At 34.9% G+C, this 20,273-nt stretch overlaps 1 protein-coding gene across 3 annotated transcripts in view; it reads left to right on the top strand.

Annotated features, from left to right (window-relative positions):
* Positions 1–17,818, top strand: part of UBE2E3 (ubiquitin conjugating enzyme E2 E3) — an 89,181-nt gene extending 71,363 nt beyond the window's left edge. For all 3 annotated transcript variants that reach the window (XM_032755248.2, XM_032755250.2, XM_032755249.2), the window contains 3 exons: positions 12,400–12,532; positions 15,375–15,522; positions 17,186–17,818. In XM_032755248.2, coding sequence (XP_032611139.1) covers positions 12,400–12,532; positions 15,375–15,522; positions 17,186–17,283 — 379 coding nt within the window. In that variant the 3' untranslated portion in view covers positions 17,284–17,818. The remainder of the gene's footprint in view (positions 1–12,399; positions 12,533–15,374; positions 15,523–17,185) is intronic.
* Positions 17,819–20,273: the final 2,455 nt, after the last annotated feature.

The raw sequence follows: 20,273 nt of genomic DNA, 5'->3' as shown, positions 1-20,273 counted from the left end.
GGGAAGTTTTCCAAGGAGGCTGGCATGCCCCTGGCTGAGCCCAGCAAAGCTGCATTACCTTAATAAATTCACCACAATCTAAAGATGTTAATGAGTTTTGGCAAAAGTTATAATAGCTTCTTATATCTTTCTGCACAATGGGAGTAACAGTTACAGAGCCCAGGCAATTATGTCATATCTGAGGATTGGAATACTTTCTTGTTTCCATTCTGTTTTTTCCCATTCTTGCTGCATATCTGCTCTCCCCGTCTCCAGTTGTTTTGAATCATGGCTGAGCATTTTATCACCTGATGAATTTTTAAAGCTCTGTAAGCTCAGACCAAGCCCCAGACTAATACATCAGAATCTCTAGGGGTGGGACCTGGTATTGGGTAAGTTTTTAAACTCCTCAGGTGATCACATTTGGCAGCCAAGGTTGGGACCCATGGTTTCAGATGTAGTAACCACATCAATTAACTTAGTACCTCTTAAGAAGGTTGCTTATTAGAATAACCTGGGGGATTTTCTCCACACTGTTCACTCCCTTCCACTTCCCTTATTAATTTAGTGAGCCAGTATTAACTGATGGGAATATACACATTCCCTTGGATATGTTGGGACAAAAAAAAGACAACAATCAATTTGTTAAGTACTGTTTTTCCTACACTCTTTTTGGAATATAGTCTGCTTATATAAGTGACTTTGTATTTATCCAGCATTATTTTATGTAAATAATTTTGTGTTGTTCAGTATTTGCATAACCACTGTGAGGGCAAGAACCTTGTATGTTCTGTTCATCACTGTATTTTCAGTACCCACTAGTGCCTGGTACATGATAGATAATCAGTAAATGTTAGAAGAGTGAATCAGTAACAGAGTACCCCACATATGTGCCAACTATATTATGAAGCTTTGTAATTACATTGTCCACCAAGGAAAAAGATCTTCCATAAAGCCACGGATAAGCAGGAAATAGATTTATTGAATTTTGAGTCTTTTGCAGGTCAGGGATTCTGTGTAGGCATTAAGGTTCTGAACAAAAATGTAGCACAAAACACAAATACTTACTGGTAGAAGATACATTTCCATACCTGCCCTCGTCTATCAAACTGCAAAACATACAGAAAAAAACTAATGGACAAACAGGTGCTTTTAGAGATTGTGCTTAGTTTAAGCCTCATGATAAACTGGGCTAGAGCTTGACACATTTATCTACTGTTAGTTGTATTTTACCTAATCATAGCCTGTCTTAAAGGCAGAAAATGAAAACAAGATTATCTGTCACAAGATTATCTGTTAAGTTGTAATTCAGATTTACAATATATTGGCAAAATGGCTTCAATTTTGGATGAGCCCTTAAACTGTACAGTGTGCAAAGAATAGGGGGAGGGAAGATACCTAAGAAGGGTAAGTAATCTTAGCCAAGATTTCTGAAAGCTCTTATTAATCTGATTTTTCAGAATTAGAAAATCTCTGTTGCCAGAGTTCTCCAGTTTGGGGTTTGGTAAAAAAGCATATCATAGAAATTACTCTGCCTACCTAAAATCCTTTATGGTTTAGATTTTATTCTGTAGTGCCTTTACAACACTCTTAGTGCTTCAGCCATAGCCCCAATTTTGACTTACTGGGCCCCTGTCCCTCTTATTTTTCAAATTAAAAATTACACAGAAAACTATTCAGAGTGGAAAGAGTATATAGTGAAAACTAGGTTTCCTTTTCACTCCAGAGCACCACATCCTTCTTAGAGGTACTATTAGCATTTCCTTCTGTATTTTTACAGAAAGAGTTAGTTCATATTGCCAGCATACACATGCAGATAGTTTTTGTAGTTTATTGGTATGATCCCCACAAGACTAGATGATGTCTTTAGTTTCTAACACACTTTTCAAACCCAGCTTCTTTCCATATCTCTTCATGTAATTAATCTCTCCTGTGCTTTGTTTCCATTTGCTTTTTTGTCCCTCTGTTAAACACCTGTTACAGGTCTGACATGTATTATTGGGACTTAGGTGTGGTGGTCTCATCTCAGGTATCATCTCGCCTTCTTACTCTGTACTCTTTACCTAGCCTGGCTCATCCCACCTGCAGGACATCAAGGACCTGTGTATCAAGATCTCACAAATTTATATCTATAGGACCAGGCCCCTTTATCTTACTTGTCTGTCTCTTTGACATACTTATCTTTTGGATATCTCATAAACTTCTTAGTCCCAGTGTATCCAAAAACCAACTTTTTTTTCAACATCCATATCTTAGTTAATGGCATATACATTATCTCAGTCATACCAGTCTGAAAACTATAAGCTATTCTTGATACCCTCCTTTTCCTCACTTGTCCTATTTCAAAACGTAAATCTGGTTGATTTTTTGTTTGTTTGTTTTTTTCCTCCTAAATAACTCTCAAGTCCCTCTTCTTTGTCTCTGGTACCATATTAGTCTAGCCTATCATCATCTTTCACCCAGATTACTGCAGTGGTCTACCCACAGCCCCTCCGGGCCTCTTCCAGACCATTTTCCACGGAGCAACCTGAGGAGGCCTTGCAAAATGTCCATATTAGTTTAACACTCTCCCTTTGTTGCTTAAAATCTTTTGATAGCTGCCTATTGCTTTTAATATAAAGACGAGTCTCCTTCATGTAGCCTTACAAGGTCCTCCCTAGACGTTTGTTACAGCTTCCCTCATCAGGTCATGTTTCATTATACTTACCATGTTCTCTTCCCTTCTGCCACATTGTCCTTCCAGGCCCTGCTACTTGTTCCTGATAGCCTCAGGGCATTTGCATATGCTATGAAGTCCTCTTTCCCAGCCCTTTCCTTTCACCTTCTTCTGATAAACCCCCACTGGGGTATTTGAAATAATCTTTTAAGTATTGCTTCCTCTGACTCTTCCCTTATCTAACATTTCCCGGGCATTCAACAAAGAATACCTTGCCTTTGTAGCATTTTCTGTTTTCTGTTTTTTTTTGTGAGTTTATTTGATTAAGATCTATATCCTCAGCTAGGCTGAAGTCTCTATTGTATATTTAGTTTCTTGTACAGATTCCTAGCCCCAAATCGTAGACACTCAATAACTCTTTAATGAATGAATGAATTTGTTTTCTTTATTGAATCTAACAAGTACTGTATTTTGTATATTGTTAAAGCTTAAATACTTTTTTGATTCGAACTAAATTCATAGGTTCACAAGGCATAGTATGGATTAATGAGCAATACCATTTCCTGGTTGGTTGTAATAGAGATTACATAAGAATTCACACATTTACCAAAAAGAGGTCATTCTTGGGAAGAGGAGTAGGAAGATAAAATCATTGGAACTGCTAGCACTTACCTAGGTCTGCCCTTTTAGTTAGTAGAATGATTTTTCCATATTATTTCCCCAGCCACTCCTCTCACCCTAATTGTCTGTATTATAGCTTTCCCTAATTGTGAACTCCTAATTGCTTTCAACCTAAATAAATATGATTCTTTCTAAAACACTCAGGAATAACAACTGTTCACTTATAAACAGTTTTTGAAGTTTGGAAAGCAATATAGAGGTTTGGCTTTCCTTTAGAAAAATGTTACAAAAGCTACCTATGTTCTCCGCCTAGTTCACACATGCCCATTTAGCATTTGATGTACTTCATGTAATTAAATTTGTTCTGCATCCTAAGGATATTCCTAAGTCCCAGCCGCCTTGATAAGGTTGTTAAAATGAACAACTCATTGCTAAGATTACCTTTTCTCCCTCTCTTGGGCAGTGAAGATAGAACTCAGCTGAGAGAGAGAATAGCGGCAACTAGGAGAAGAAAGGGTGATGGCTTGAGATTTCTGGAGATTTCAGCTGAGGGAGTAAAGAAGCTTCAGAGGATAAAGGTATTCTTTATGTCACCATTAGCAGAGAAGTCAAGGATCTTCTGGACAGAGCAGCTTTTTGAGTGTAGGTATTTTAGCTAAGTTGGATATTATACACCACAATGAATGTGAATATAAAAAACAAGGGATTTAAGTGTGAAATTGCGACCACAGTGTTAGCTAAAGACAATATAGATGTTGATATTTAATTTCACCACACCCACAGTTTATCCTGGCATCCCAGTGCCTGGTCCATAGTAGTCATTCACAATGTTGTTTAACTGACGGGACTTGGATGTGTGTTTGCGTGTGTTTTTAAAATTATTTCACCTTGCGTATGGTTGTACTTTTAGAAATGTTTTCATCTACATTTATATAAGTGTACAGTACTTTGCAATGAAAAATACCTGTACCAGAATTCCTCTCATACAAAGTGTTTCTTATGGTTATACACAATAGACTTGACTGCATTTGGGTGATGAATGTCATAATAGGCCTTAAGATAGACAAAGCACAAGCTTTATAGTAATAGTTTTGAAGAAAGACTATATGGTAATTACTAGATCAAGAAAGCATTATTGCATTATCTGTGCAGATAGAAGCCTTTAGGCAGATGCCATAGTTTTTTTTTTACTTCATCAGTCTTTTTATATGTACACCTGACTGCCAGAAATAGTTATTAATTCTTTAATGAAGATGGTTTTGCAGACTGAATTTATGTGTGTGTATATAGCACGCACACCCAGCCATTTTATTTTTGTGTTCAATCTAATGCCTTTAAACAAAAGACTATGAAAATACTACTGCTTTTCTGTAGACCATGTGATAAGGTTGTTAGGGCTGGACAGAAAGAAAAAATATATTTATTTGCCATACCCTGAATATATGAAACGAAGACTAGATTTCAAAAATCATACTTTCAAGCATGACAGTAATTTACAAAAGGGCCAATGAGTTACACAAACATTTGTAGTAATTTATGTAAAAGATGTGAAGCTGGTAAGGGATGGTTCAAAAACTTAAGAATCAGAATCTGCTTAATACAAATTTTAGGAAAAGAATCCACTTCTTTACAAGGCAGTACTCTGATCACTATTTCCTGAACAGTTATTGAAGGTGTTTCAGGCAAGAGTTACATACTAGTATAGATTTTTAATGCAAATGACCATATTTGTTTTGAAGGTGATACCTTGGCGGGTTTTCTTCAACTCTTTCAAAACTTGAATTTTATATCATTTTGTTTTTCCTCCCATCCCCACATCCTAAGTGCTAAAAGACTCTAAAACTCATCTTGTCACCTGCTGTTTTGTTCAACAGGATTCTCTTCAGAAATATAATCCTAAAGTTTGGGAGGGACTCTTAGAGTAGACACTTAAAACAGAGATGGAACAAAGAATTAATAATCCAAATTATATGAAGCATTTAAAAGTCTGTAGAGTAGAAGCCATTACAGAATCACCTTTAGTACGTGATTAGATACCTTTATTTCTGAATCTGTTTACATTTTATTTTTGGCAGGAGCTGGATAATTAAAAATATTTGTATGGATTTATTGCTTTCAAATTTGTGATGAAGACATTTTAGAAGAGAATCTTAGGTCTGCATATACAACCCTAGGCAAGTCACTTAACCTTTCTGGCTCGGTTTCTCATCTGTGAAATTGTGATAAAAATACTTGAACAGGATTACTACTATTGAGTTAGATGTGATATAAAGCACCTGGCATAGAGTGGGCACTCCATAAAATGTTCTTTCTTTCTTTAGTTATGTTAATAGTAAAATAGAGCTCTGGTGTGTTTTGAAACTTCCTTCTTTTTTGTTTCAACGTACAGTAGTAAGAAAGACTTGAGTAACAATCCAGTAATCCTTTCATATATTCTAGCTTGAACATTTTTTTAAAGGAAATAAAACTATATATAGTTGAAGTTTCTTCATACTTTCTTCCCAGTCTCATTCCTTTTCCTTCCTGCCCAGAGGCAGTAACTATCCTGTATTTTTGGTCCATGATTTCTATATAAGTTTTCATACTTTCACTGTATATGTATGCATTCAGAAACAATATGTGGGATCTTTTTTATGTTTTTAAAACTTGAATAAATGGTATTAAATTACATGTTTAATCCTTCAGCTTAACTTTCTTCACTCAGCATTATTTTTGAGATCTGTCTCTTGCTGAAAAATATAGGTCATTCATTTTAATTGCTGTCTAATTATCTGTTTCCTTATTGGTAGACATAGTGGTTTTATGCAGTTTTTTCAGTATTTTAAACAATGCTAGGTTGGATATCTTCTCATTTTTAATATTCTTCTTAGAACTCAGGTGTACTTACTGAGTTGCAGCTTAATCCCTGAAATGTGCATTACTGACCTACAAACGTTTATAATGAACTTATTTATAATCTTAATTACCTGACTCATTCCAGTCTTTTCTAAAGATTGGTCTAATTTAAGGGCTCCTCTTTCTAATCTCCCCTACCCCCATTACTCATACTGAGATGCTAACTTGATAACCTCATTGTGGGAAAAGTCATATCAACATTAGGAACAGTTATTGCTTATTTTGGTGATACTAATAGTGATTGATTTTAATTTTTCAATATTATGCATTTTAAATATACCAATTCTAAAGTATACTTTTGCAGTAGAATATGTATGCAAATTCTTAGGACTATTAAAATACTTAGTCCAACCTAATAGAGTAACCTTTTGTGTGTAATTTCTTTTTAAATATGTATTTGTAGTGAATACATGAGCTAGTTTTATAATTACTATTCTCTATGTTTTCTAGACTGCTTCTTTTTTGTGCAGTATGGCATTGTACCTAAAATTTTGTATTTCTGTTTTTAAGTCAAAAATACATTTACCAAATAAAATTATTTTGTATGGACTCTGAAGACACTGGATACATTTCTGAATCACTGAGGTATTTCCATACAGTTTGGCACAATGTAAAAATTGTGTGATTTAACTTAATTATGACTGAATCATGGTGCTGAAATGTCTCCTTTTATTAGCCGTATTATTAATCTGAGTGAATCTTATCTAGTTGTTAAGGTTGAGAAAAGGTGGCTGACACAGCCATATCCTATAAGAAAATTAATACTTAAATTACAATCATTAAGGTGTAACCAATTCTCCCATTTAGTTAGGATGTTGGTGATGTCAAGAATTAATTAAAATACTTTGCAGGGGTGTCCAGGGGAAAGAATACAGTCATAGGTTCTTGAAGTTTCTGTTTCCAGTTAGGCCAGTAAAGCCCCTTCCTCATCCTCTTTTTCTCTTATCACTAGAGACAGAAACTAAAACCCGTGGCTTTAGGCTGCTAAAAGCATAAAAAAAACAGCACAACAACAACAGCAAAATAAGGCAGGTTGGACAAGTTTGCTAGAGTCTGTGTGGCATTTAAATATCTTCGCCAACCCAGCTGTTTAAGGTATATGCTCATTGCTTTTCAGAAATTTTGAATTTTAAAAATATCTGAAAATGGTTGAGTGTTGAAAGTTAACAGTGCAGGCAGTTATCACTGAGAACACCTGACTTGCACACATTTTAACACCACTAACATTGGCCAGTCCTTTTTATTGTCTAGTAATAGCCTCAGAAATACTCCTTTCCTGTTTACCTCCCAGTTTGTAGTTTCTATCCTCATATCAACACCTAGTTCTTAATCACTTTTGCTAAAAGGTCTGCCCACTCTTAAGTCCAGGGTAGACTCCTTGTTTTATTTTCTTTGTTCTGCTTCTTCTGCCTCTGCTGTTCTAGGAGAGTCTTCATTTTCCTTTCTGCTGTGAAATGCTTGCTGGTCACTTTTCTACCTTGGTTTTCTTTTATCCTTACCTCCCTTCTATCTGGCTGATTGGTGGGCTTTCCATGTTTCCTCTCTGTGCACAGGACACCTCGCCATCACTTTTACAATGCTGTTCCCTCTTAGCCATTTCTTAGTCATTTCAGCACCCTTTAAGTTTCCAGGAATAATCTTTTTCTTTTCCTCTCATTCTTTGTAACCAGAATTTCCTTATTTTTACATCTCTTTTCTCCTTGGTTTATAAAGATACGTTTGAAAGAGTAGGAAAAGATCAGAGGCCAGAGTGAATACCTGCCAACTACATGAACTTTGAGAGCCAGAGTGGTCAGTTCGAAGGTACTCTGGGTTATGTAGTTTTAAAATGTCTAGCCATATATCATACTTTTCAGTATTTTTTACTGCAGATATACAGTACCTTATTTAATGTTATAGAAGAAATAGTTTAAATAAATTTTGTGGACCAGGATTTAAACCACCTTAGTTCTATGGTCAAAATGTGTTTCAAGTTCCAAAATACGTGATTTCAAAACAAATTTTTGGAATGTACTCATTTATAAAAGTTAGTAACTCTTTTTATAAACCATTACTTAGAGAAACATTGACTTCTTATTTTAATGTATAAATATTTGCTTGTTCTAAAATTTGTATTTTTTAAATTAATAGCTTTTTCTGGGCAGTTTTGGGTTCATAGCAAAATTGAGTGAAAATCCCTTGTCTCTCTGCCCCTGCACAGACACACAACCACCCCTGCTATTATTGTCCCACACTGCAGTGGTATAGTTGTTACATTCCGGTCGATAAACCTACATTGACACATCATTATCATGCAAAGTCCCTAGTTTTCATAAAGGTTCACTCTTGATGTACATTTTGTGGATTGTTACACATATATAATGACATGTTTGCCATTCATACCGTACAGAAAAGTTTCACTCCCTTAAAGATCCTCCGTGCTGTGCCTCTTCATCCCTTCCACCCCACTAGCCCCTGGCAACCACTGATATTTTTACTGTTTCCGTAGTTTTGCCTCCAGAATGTCATATAGATGGAGTCATACAGTATGTAGCCTTTTCATATTGGGTTCTCCCACTTAGTAATATGCATTTAAGTTTCATCCATGTCTTTTCATGGCTTGATAGCTCATTTCTTTTTAGCACTGAATAATATTTCGTTGTCTGGAGGTACCGCAGTTTATATATCCATTCACCTACTGAAGTACATCTTGATCAGCTTCAAGATTTGGCAGTTATGAATCAAGCTGCTATTCACATCTACATGCAGGATTTTATGTGGACATAAGTTTTCAGTTCATTTGAGTAAATACCCAGGAGTGCGATTACTGGATCTTATGGTAAGATACGTTTATGTTTGTAAGAAAATTCCCAAACTGTCTCCCAAAGTGGACATCCAGATGCATAAAAATGAACCTAGATATTTTGCATTTCCTGTACCATTTTGTATTCTCCACTAGCAGTGGATGAGAGTTCCTGTTACTCCACATTTTCGTCAGCATTTGTTGTTAGTGTTTTGGATTTGGGCCATTCTAATAGGTGTGTAGTGGCATGTTTTTCTTATTTTAACTTGAAAATTCCCTAATGACATGAGTTTGAACAGTTTTTCGTATGCTTACTTGCCATCTGTTTATCTTTGGTGTGAGGTATCTGTTCAGGTATTTTGCCCATTTTATAATCAGGTTGTTCATTTTCTTTAGTTTTAATGGTTCATTGTATATTTTTGATAACAGTTCTTTATCAGATACATCTTTTGCAAATATTTTCTCCAAGACTGTTGCCTGCCTTGTTCTCTTGACATTGTCTTGCAGAGCAAAAAAAATCTAGGCTGCAGTTACAGATGTGGAAGTTAAGAGCATATTGGTGCTATTGGGAGCCATAAAACTTTATAAGATAACCAAAACAGTATATGTAGGTAGAAAAGAGAAGAGTGTAAGGTCTTAGCTCTGGAGGACTGGTGATATTTAAAGCTTAGGGTGATAAGGAACAGGAATAGAGAATGAGAAGGAGGGGCCAGGAAATGTAGGAAAGCTAACAAAGTATGTTATTCTAGGAATGAAAGAGAAAGTGTATCAAGGAGGATATGATTGGCTGTGTCAAATGTTGCTGGACCAGTCAAATAATATGAAGATTGAGAAATGATCATTGGGTGTAGTGATGAGGTCATTGGTGACCTTGGATAAGAGCTGTTTCAGTGGAGTAATGGGAGGAAATGCCTGTTTGGAAGGAGTTCAAGTAACAACAGAGGAGAGAAACTGAAGATAGCAGGTGTAGAAAAGATTTCCAAGGAGTTTTGCTGTAAAGGAAAGATGATTGAGATGGAAGCTGGAAGGGACAGAGAAATAGAGATTTTAAAAAATAATAATAAAGTTGGGAGAAATGGCATTGTTGGATTTTTATTGGCATCACTCACCAGAGAAGGAAAAATGGATGATTCAAGACAGTGGAAGAGGCAGAGAGAGAGAGTGTCAGTCGGTTGCTAGCCTCTAATATGGTTTGTTTAAATTACAGTGGACTCAGCCCTGCAGTGGCTCATGTCCCTTCCTGACCCCTTCCCTTCTTGTCCCATGTTTTGACTAACAGATGGTACATTTATGAGAATGAAAAGAGGCCCCTAATCCAGACAGGTAGCCAACACTACCTGGATTTTAGCCCTCACTTGTCCTAAGCTAGGTGTCTTTGGGTACAGCAAAGTAATCATACTACCATAGCTTCTCTGCTTAGTCTACTCCAAGACAATAGGCAAAGTTGTTTACTATCCTGTAATAGTTAAATGTCCACTTTGTCCTATAGTTAAATGTACACTTTGTCCGATGGCAAATAGCGTGATAAGTGGGAAGAGAGCACATTTAAGAACTAAGAATTTGGTGTGGGAATCCAAGCTCTTCTATCAACTGGCAGTAAAATATATTTGAGGAGAGTTTAAGGCATATGAGTTGTCGTACCAACAAGTAATTATGAGTTTAGATTTTATTTGAACTATCTCTCTTGTTTGTATTTTATAAAGTAATGGTGTGTTAAGCGCAATGCACCAAAATGTAACTAAGACTTAGTAGCACCTAGGACTCAGATCTTGGTTTTTCTTACAACATTCACACTGAAAGGAACCCTGGCTCTTTGGAAAAATGGCTGATTCCAAGGATGGGATTCCTTATGCCAAAGGAAGGAAATGCTTAAAAAAAAAAAAAAAAGATGCTAACATGTCGCAAGGATATAGGAGTCATTTTGAAAGGGTTCCCCATTGGCCAAATCTGCAGTAATTTGGGTATCAAAATAATTAAAGTCAGTAATGACTTATAAAGCATTGGGAAAAAATGAGACCGTACCAAAAATACTTACTTCTGTACATACGTGCAGGCAGGAGAAGAGGCGCAAGGGGTAACTGTTAAGTGTAGAGAAAGTTCTAGAATTGGAAAATCATGATTTTATTGCTATAACAATACCTGAGAACTGAGTAGGTTATAAGGAAAAGAGGTTCATTTGGTTCACCTGATGGGCATCTGCATCTGTTGAGGGCCTCAGGCTGCTTCAACTCACAGTGGAAAGGCAGGTATCAAGTGTGAAGAGATCACAAAGCAAGAGGAAGCAAGAGAGAAACCAAGGAAAGCCACTCTTTTTAACAATGAGTTCTCTTGAGAACTAATTTATTCTTGCTAGAGTGAGGACTCACCCCTGAGGGAGGGCATTAATTTATTCATGAGGGATCTACCCCTCTGACTCAGACACTTCCCAACATTGCCACGTTTGGGGGTCAGATTTCAACATGAGTTTTAGCAGGGACAAATCAAACCATAGCAATCACAAATGGATGCCAAATCTTGGGAAGAAATTTTGATGAGAAGCAGGATATTTGCCTGGTCTTAAAGTGTCTGTCCAAAGATTGCTTATTGGTTTCAGGGAAAAGATAGTAACTAAGCAGTAGGAAAATTGGATAGCAGTTTGTCTGGATGATGAAACTTAACATCACCAATGAGGTACAGGTAGATGCTACGTGCCTCCAAATGTGATACCATGAGAAGGACACATCACTTACATACTATTTCAGCCAGAAATGTGTTACATGAATCAAATCATGAGGAAACATGGCAAGCTCAAAATGATGAGCATTTTTAAAAAAAGAAGACGAGATTCTGCAAAAAATGTTAATGTTATAAAAGTTAAAGAAAGATAGAAAGGACCCATATTGAAGGAGAATAAAGACACAGGAAATACGTGGTTCCAAGACTGGGTCCTGCATCCGGAGAAAAATTAATTTTTTAAAAGAGTATTACAGAATCAGTTGACAACATTATAATACAAATTGTAGTTTAAAGAATTGTATTAATGTGTTTACTGAAATTGTAACTGTATTGTGATTTATAGGAGATTATTTTTAGGAAATGCACACTGAAGTGTTTATGGGGAAAAGGCCGTGTGCAACTTTCAAATGACTCAGAAAAAAAGCATGTCTGTATGCATGCTTGCAGCTTTAGAGGGGTGTGTGTTTCGGGGAGAGAGAGGAGCAAATGGGGCAGAGCAGAATGCTAATGGAGACTGGGTAAAGTTATACCAATTTTCTTTGTACTTTTCTTGCATTTCCTCTGTAAGTTTGTAATATTTCCAAATAAGTTCATATACACATGCAAACACATTGGGGCTTATTTCTTTTATACTTGTTTTACGTCTTATTGCTCTAGATTGCTAATTTACCTTTAACACTTCCCTGGTTTTAGGTTGTTAACATTCATTGCTAATATATGTACATACTGATTTTTAATTTCTTTTAAATAGTGCTGGGCCTAAAGGAGATAACATTTATGAATGGAGATCAACTATACTTGGTCCACCGGGTTCTGTATATGAAGGTGGTGTGTTTTTTCTGGATATCACATTTTCATCAGATTATCCATTTAAGCCACCAAAGGTAAGAAGCTTGAAGTGCATTCTTTAGTATTTAATCCTTCTTCTCTAAAATTGGTTATTCTAGAACTTAAATGTGTATTGATGCAGTTATTTTGATTTCATTGCTTTTCATGGATTGATACGGAAAATTTCACATAATCAAGAATTTTAAAACAAAGTAATTGACTCCTTTCACAAATAATTTGTAATAAACAAAGTTTAATTCTTAATTGTAAATAAAACTATACCTTGCACATCAATAAAGCAGATAAATTGTATGCTTATGAAGGAAAAGATCCTATGAACCTTCATTACTACCTTAATTAAGAATTAATACCTTAATTAACTATTAAGGTATTAATGAAAGTATTAGGATAAAAAGTAAAACTGTTTGACAGCTTCCAGAAGTAAGGGTTTAATAATGTGAATTTTGTGCTGAATACCTTTATAGATAAGCAAAAACTTCATAGCCAAGAAGAGGGAAACTAATAATATTTAGTAAATTCATTTTGTACCTTCTGTGGATATGATGTAGTAATGGAAACAGAATGCCTGAGTTTTGTTGGCTCTGAGTTCATTTGAAGTATGAATTAGATGGGTAACAGAATGGGGTGAGTTGTGCCTTGTAATGACCGTCAACTTTGCAAAGCTTAAATACAACAATTACTTGAATGGCTCCCTCCGCTAACTTCTGTTTCTACAATGGTCAAGTCAGCAGGTAAAAACCACTGGAATTAAGCATGAGCATTATTATGCTCTTGTTACAGAGATGTCTGCCACTCCAGGGGAAAGTGTATTTTCAAGTCCATAGCCCTTAACTAGGGTGAAATGTTTTTCTTTCCAACGTGGTAACTTTTGTTCTCTGTACTTTTAAAAATTTATGTTGCAGTCTATACCATTTAAAATTTATGTAGCCTGTGTATATGTGTATATGTGCATATAAACGGATTTATTTTGTGAATAAAAGAGGGTTCTCAGGAACGTATTGTCTAACAAGGTAACAAGAGTGCCATCTAGTGGTATTTACCCCAAACCGCAGACACCATTTACTCTCAATTACAGCTGTTAGTGTTTAAAGTGCTTTACTGTGTGGTCCCATTAGAATGTAAGATCTTGAAATTATTTTTGCATATGGGGAAGATTAATTGAAGAAAAAGACTCAAGTTTTCCTGGACACCTTTTAATGAAAAACAGAAATTGACTAATATGAGAATTTCACACTATATAGTACTGCATATGATTTACCAATAATTTTGATTAATATAATGATTATAAATTTAGCATGTTAATTTTTTGCTGAAATTGCAATATATTATCTAATTCTTTAGTGTTCACTCTGTTGCTAAGATAATACAGTATTAACCATTATTAAGAGCTATAGTTGGACAAATGAAAAATAAGATTTCTGGTATAATCTTGGTATTTGGAACAATTATTTCTCTGCAATGCTAAATCTTTTTGAAGTTTGGAAAAGTTGAGCTTCTTGAAGGATAATAAATATTTAATAGAAATCTGTTCATGAATGCTATTCTGTTCACTAGTTATAGCTGAAAATATATTTGTAAATCACATATGTATTGAGTAGTAACGTCAGCGATCTGAACATAAATTATTTCTATATTCTGGAGCAGCATTAATGGAAATACAGTAAAATCTATATGTATAATTTTAAATTTTCTAATAGCCACATAAAACATAAAAAGAAACAAAATTTTAATACTATATTAGTTAACCCAGCATATTCAAAATATTGTCATTTCAACATGTAATCAATGTAAGAGTATTGTTCATGAAATCTTGTACATTTTCTTTTTGGTACTAACTCTTTGAAATCTGGTATTTATTTTACACTTTTAGTTTGTCTCAATTCACCTTGCCACAATTTAAGAGCTGTATATGCACATGTAACTAGTATATGCTGTATTGGTCAGAGCAGTTCTAGAGGGGCATACTCTCCTCCTCCCCCGCTAAACTAGTGTGTTGGTCCCCTATCCCCTCCCTGTCATGCATTCTTTTCAGAAGGACACTTTTGAGAGCATTTAATATTTTCTTCCCAGATTCCACATTTGCGCTCACAGTACACTGCTAGTTTTCAAATGATCAGAAATTTTTTTTTTCTCGGCAACTCCAATTATGAATTAGCTATCCAATTAGTGTTTGTGATTGTTTTGAGACTTGGCAGTGTTTGTTCTTATGATTTATCTTCTTTTCTCACACATTTCAAGGATATATTAGTTTCCTTTATCCAGTAGCTAAAAACCTTGTTTATTTTATTTTAATATTTTAGCCTAACGACAGTGAACCAGCCGTAGAAATAAAAGGCTAAGAAACAGAAGGGCAGGTAGTGTAAATGATTTTACCAACCTTCTTCTAAATCCTCCAGTATTTTCTAACGTTTGGTAAGAAATTAGCTGAATTGATACTGATCTTTTCTACTAAGAAACTGATGTAACTTTTATGTTTTAAAAAAAATCTTCATCAGTTCTTCTTACCTTCGGCACCAAAACATTTCTCTTCTTCCTCACTTTCTGTCTTTCTGTATGTATGTGTACACACACAGTTGTATATGGTGTGGATGTGTACGCAAACACACGTGCCCACACACATAGATAGAATTACTGTATCAGTTATTTAAGTATAACTGATCAGTTCCTCACTTTAGTTCTTTCCATGCAGGGTAAAAACAAAAATTTTTTTTCAACTGAGTCAAAACCATTTAATTTTGTTATTAAACCTAATCTAAGTTTAGCTCCAGTCAAATAATTTAGTATCATCTATGATATATTACCCTTCATTTTTTTTTAGTGTGTTAGTTGGTAATACAGCATTCATTTTCCTTCTGTTTTTAATGTGACTGTGCTTAGGTTACTTTCCGCACCAGAATCTATCACTGCAACATCAACAGTCAGGGAGTCATCTGTCTGGACATCCTTAAAGACAACTGGAGCCCCGCTTTGACTATTTCAAAGGTTTTGCTGTCTATTTGTTCTCTTTTGACAGACTGCAACCCTGGTAAGCAAATCTTTATTAACACCTACAATAAGGCTACAAAAACCAGTGCTTTTTTTTTTTAAGTTAGCTTTAAATGTAGATTGAGAGGTAAATGTTATTCATGGAAAGATCCCCATAAAACAGTTTGTGAGGAAATTACCAATGCCATTTGAAGTAGACTAGGCCAAAAGTTTCTCAATACCTTCATTTAATTTGTTAATGGCAACCACTCTATAATTATTTTGTCACCATCATTAATGGAATCTCTACTTTTAAAACTATTTAGGTGCACAGACCACTTCTAACAAGAGTAAAGCAATGTCTCTGAAACCGGTGCCTCCTTTTCCTGCTCGTTCCATGCTGCCGTATGCTTTTAGGCAACTACTTTAATAATAGAGGGCTTCTTGTTCTCCCTTCCTTTTTGAATTAGTTAGTTATATTAAGTGTAGTAGTAATGGATATTAAAATGATAGCCAATGAGAATCGAACTAGATTATGATTATATAACGTCAGAGATAAAATCATTTGTGTATAATTCATAACTTTAAAAAATGCCTGCCACATGTGAACTTCAGAAACTTGGGTAGCTGACTTGATAAAGTGATGTTTAGACCTGAAATGTCATACATTTTGTTTCGCTATGTGACCTTTTTTTTTTTTTAAGTTGACTTACTTTTTCTAAATATTTGATAAGTCACTAAAGACTGTTACTGTTGTTACCTTGTGCTCCGCAGAGATACATATGCAATAGATAGTGACAGATGGATATTCATTGTGGTATCATTTATTAGAGTATTGGAAACAACCTGAATGCCCGTTAATAGATGTAACTTTTTAAAAGAATGTGACAACCCTATATGAACTAATAGGGAAATATCTTCAAGATGTATTAAGTATAAGAGGCACTGGAAAAAAATACATATACACAACAGAATATTCTAAATGCTTGTCAGTGCATGTAAGAACTCTGGGAAGTAATGTTGTAAATGGGTAACAATTGTTTGCCAGGGAAAGAAACTTCTAAGCAGCTGGAGTCAGGAAGGAAGATAGTTTTTTTTTTTTTTTTACTGGCTATGGGTTGGTACAATTCAAATATTGTACCATATGTACATATTTTTTTCTTTTGAAACATCAAAATAAAAATTTATATCAAGTTCACTTTCTAGTTCAGAATTCTACTTAAAACAAAATGGCAAGTAAGTTTTCAAGTGTTAATATTGATAGTGATTAGAGTCATATCAGGCACAGAATGAAGGAAGCATTTTATTTGAAATAGCATGGTATTGTAAGACTGGGGCTTTATTTTAAAATTACCGTTTTTGAACTATTCATAAGCAGAAATATAACCACCTAGTATACTTCCATTGTTGAATGAAAGGCCAAAATTACAAAACAGTTTTTGTATATTAAAGACACATCTTTTATAAAAGTCAAATCTAACTTTTTATATATAGCTCAAAATTCATTTTTTTTTTTTTTTTTTTTTTGCTGAAGGGGGCTTTCCTAACTTGAATGTTAAAATATACGTATGATCATGTTACTTTAAACTTTTTCTTTTGAAAATCTAGCTATTATATATGAAGATACTGCTGAAAAATAAGCATTTCATTGTAAGAGAATATTAGAACTATATCTTGGAGAAGATACCACAAAATAGCTTTTAATGTTCTTTCTACTTTTCCAGCGGATCCTCTGGTTGGAAGCATAGCCACTCAGTATTTGACCAACAGAGCAGAACACGACAGGATAGCCAGACAGTGGACCAAGAGATACGCAACATAATTCACATAATTTGTATGCAGTGTGAAGGAGCAGAAGGCATCTTCTCACTGTGCTGCAAATCTTTATAGCCTTTACAATACGGACTTCTGTGTATATGTTATACTGATTCTACTCTGCTTTTATCCTTTGGAGCCTGGGAGACTCCCCAAAAAGGTAAATGCTATCAAGAGTAGAACTTTGTAGCTGTAGATTAGTTATGTTTAAAACGCCTACTTGCAAGTCTTGCTTCTTTGGGATATCAAAATGTATTTTGTGATGTACTAAGGATACTGGTCCTGAAGTCTACCAAATATTATAGTGCATTTTAGCCTAATTCATTATCTGTATGAAGTTATAAAAGTAGCTGTAGATGACTAGGAATTATGTCATTTGTATTAAACCCAGATCTATTTCTGAGTATGTGGTTCATGCTGTTGTGAAAAATGTTTTACCTTTTACTTTTGTCAGTTTGTAATGAGAGGATTTCCTTTTACCCTTTGTAGCTCAGAGAGCACCTGATGTATCATCTCAAACACAATAAACATGCTCCTGAAGGCATAGTTTCCTGTCGTAATATTTTAAGTCAGTCTTGTTAGAAGGTGTGTCTGAGATGATTGTTGATGAAATAAAAATGTGGCTATGAAGATTACTAAAGACTAGCACAAATAAACCCATTCTTAAATTGAAAACATTTAAAATCCTATTAAATGCATAGAGTTTTTTTCCTTTGTTATCGAAAGAATGACCTTAAATAATCAAAAGTGGATTTTAACCCATTGGTCTCAAACACATAAAGTTGTACTTCGGTAATATGATGTTTAAGCCAAAAAGAATATGAAATCCTGGCTCACTCACTCAGGAGTCTGGTAATGTCTTATGGAACATGTTGCTTCCAAATTGATGATTTTTGTTCAGCATTGGGCAATATTGTCAGATGGTAACTGTGATGTGGTAGCTAGTCTGTGATGCACTTTTTACTTCTAATCCTGGTCTTGAATGTTCTTGTTGTGTATTACCATTCTTACTATGGCAAGTGGCCAGCAAATACAGCCAGAGGCAGAGTTGAACACAGAAATCTTTGTCTGCCTTGAAGGTAGACTAGAACTGTTAGTGTACAGATGTGATATTATTTCTCAATTGGTAGAATACCAAATTGTAAGGTTTTTAGAAGGTTAAATTTCTTCTCTCTAGTTGTAATTGTGAAGTGTTTGATTTCTTGAAAGTTAGAATTACTTTACAATATTTAGATTTGCTAAATAGAGTATAATTGTGTGTGGTGGTGGTGTTTTGTTTTGTTTTGTTTCCCTATGACTAAGGTTATCATCTCTGGTCATGTAACCAAGATTGTGGTATATGGGGCAGGTGTCTTCTCCAGTCCTCAATGTGGAAATGAAGTATCATCTTAAAAATGTATAGAGTGAAAATATTAACATAAAAAAATGCTTCCGGATAAAGTAAAACGTGTAGTTGTGTGTGTCACTAGAATAGCAGACTTCTATTTGTCAGTAGAAGTCTTATATCAGAGTAAAATTAAAATTACACTTACATATCTGTTTTTCACTTAAACGCCCCACCCCCACCATTATTACAGAGGAGCACTATAGAAAGGGACTATTTTGAAGAATTCAGACTTTACCTCTGTGAAAACCTAACTATTAATTTATAATGGAGTCCAAGTCAATGTGATGCAAGTGGAGACCGTTTATTAAGTTGTAAGGTTTTTTATCAACCGTGGGTGAGCCGTAGAAAGTAGTTTTTCCTCCACTGCCAAAATTGTACATTCTACACCCTAGAGTAATAAACTTCTCTCTTGGTGCTAGAAAAACTTAAATCATACTGAATGTTAGGATGTTTGGGGATGCTATGATTAGACTTCCTTTAGTTACCATGAGCCTAATTACCACCGCCAACCTATTTTGCTTACTTGTTGGCTGTGTCCATACTGGTGTGGGATAAAGTGGAGGGAATTGGTTACTTAAAATATTTGCAGCTCTTCCACAAACTACCATTGTGGCCTTAAATAAGACACTTTAACTCTTTGAGTTTTAGTTTGTTTATATATGAGACAGAAGAGTTGATTGGATAATTTCCTTCTTTGTTGGCCCTCAAGCTCAGTAATTTTAATCTTGTAAATTTTGTTGCGCTTGTCCTGCTTTTTCTTTTAGGGAACAGGCTACTCTTTGAAGTGGACTAGTAGTATCTTGGTGTTCTAATGAATAGATCAACCTATGACATGAGAGCCACTGCATGCCAGGGCACTGTTCAGTCACTGATGTGCCTTATCTCATTTGAGACACCTAAAGAGCTTTAGGAGAGCAGACACTGATGAATCTTAGATGACAGTTGTCAGTGCGCATAGACAAGTTTAAATAACTTGCTCTATATTACACAGCCAATAACGATACTTCCTCTCCCCCTGCACCTTTGTGCTTTCCCGCAAAGAGTTTTTGTTTATAACGTCACAAATTTATATTGAACAGGCACACACACACACACATATTTTTTAATTTTAATTAAAATATACTTTAATACTGTCATGTCTCCTTTAATTCCCCATGTTGATTCAGTGCTTTGTATGTGGTTGGTGCCACGTACACACGTTATAACTGTTCCCTATAAAAGTAGATATTGATAGATTATAGCTTCTGGAAATTATAAAGTACAATATTGCATTTTAGCAAATCTTTAATATTTTATTTTAGTCTCAAATGGAACCTTACAAAATATAACTGCGGTTTGCAATGAATATGAGGTAGGTAGGTTTGTATTTTCCCTTAGATATTTGTCATAGAAATACTTTCAAAATCACAGATTTCACTTTATCAATTTGGAAAATGAGATAAAAAATGTTATTTCAAATTTATCCATATATTGCATAACCACATCAGGAAATTTATATTGATAAATCAAGCATTTAATAAGGTGGTGTTTTCTGATGCATACGTGAAGAACTTGGAGTCTGCCCCACTAACTTGTCTAAGTGTTCTTACAACAATATAAGAATGTGACTG

This window comes from Hylobates moloch, unplaced genomic scaffold (assembly GCF_009828535.3).
Source record: "Hylobates moloch isolate HMO894 unplaced genomic scaffold, HMol_V3 SCAFFOLD_1, whole genome shotgun sequence".
Taxonomy (NCBI): Eukaryota; Metazoa; Chordata; class Mammalia; order Primates; family Hylobatidae; genus Hylobates; species Hylobates moloch.
Note: the sequence above shows the minus strand (reverse complement) of the source record. Positions and strands in the feature narration are given on the sequence as shown.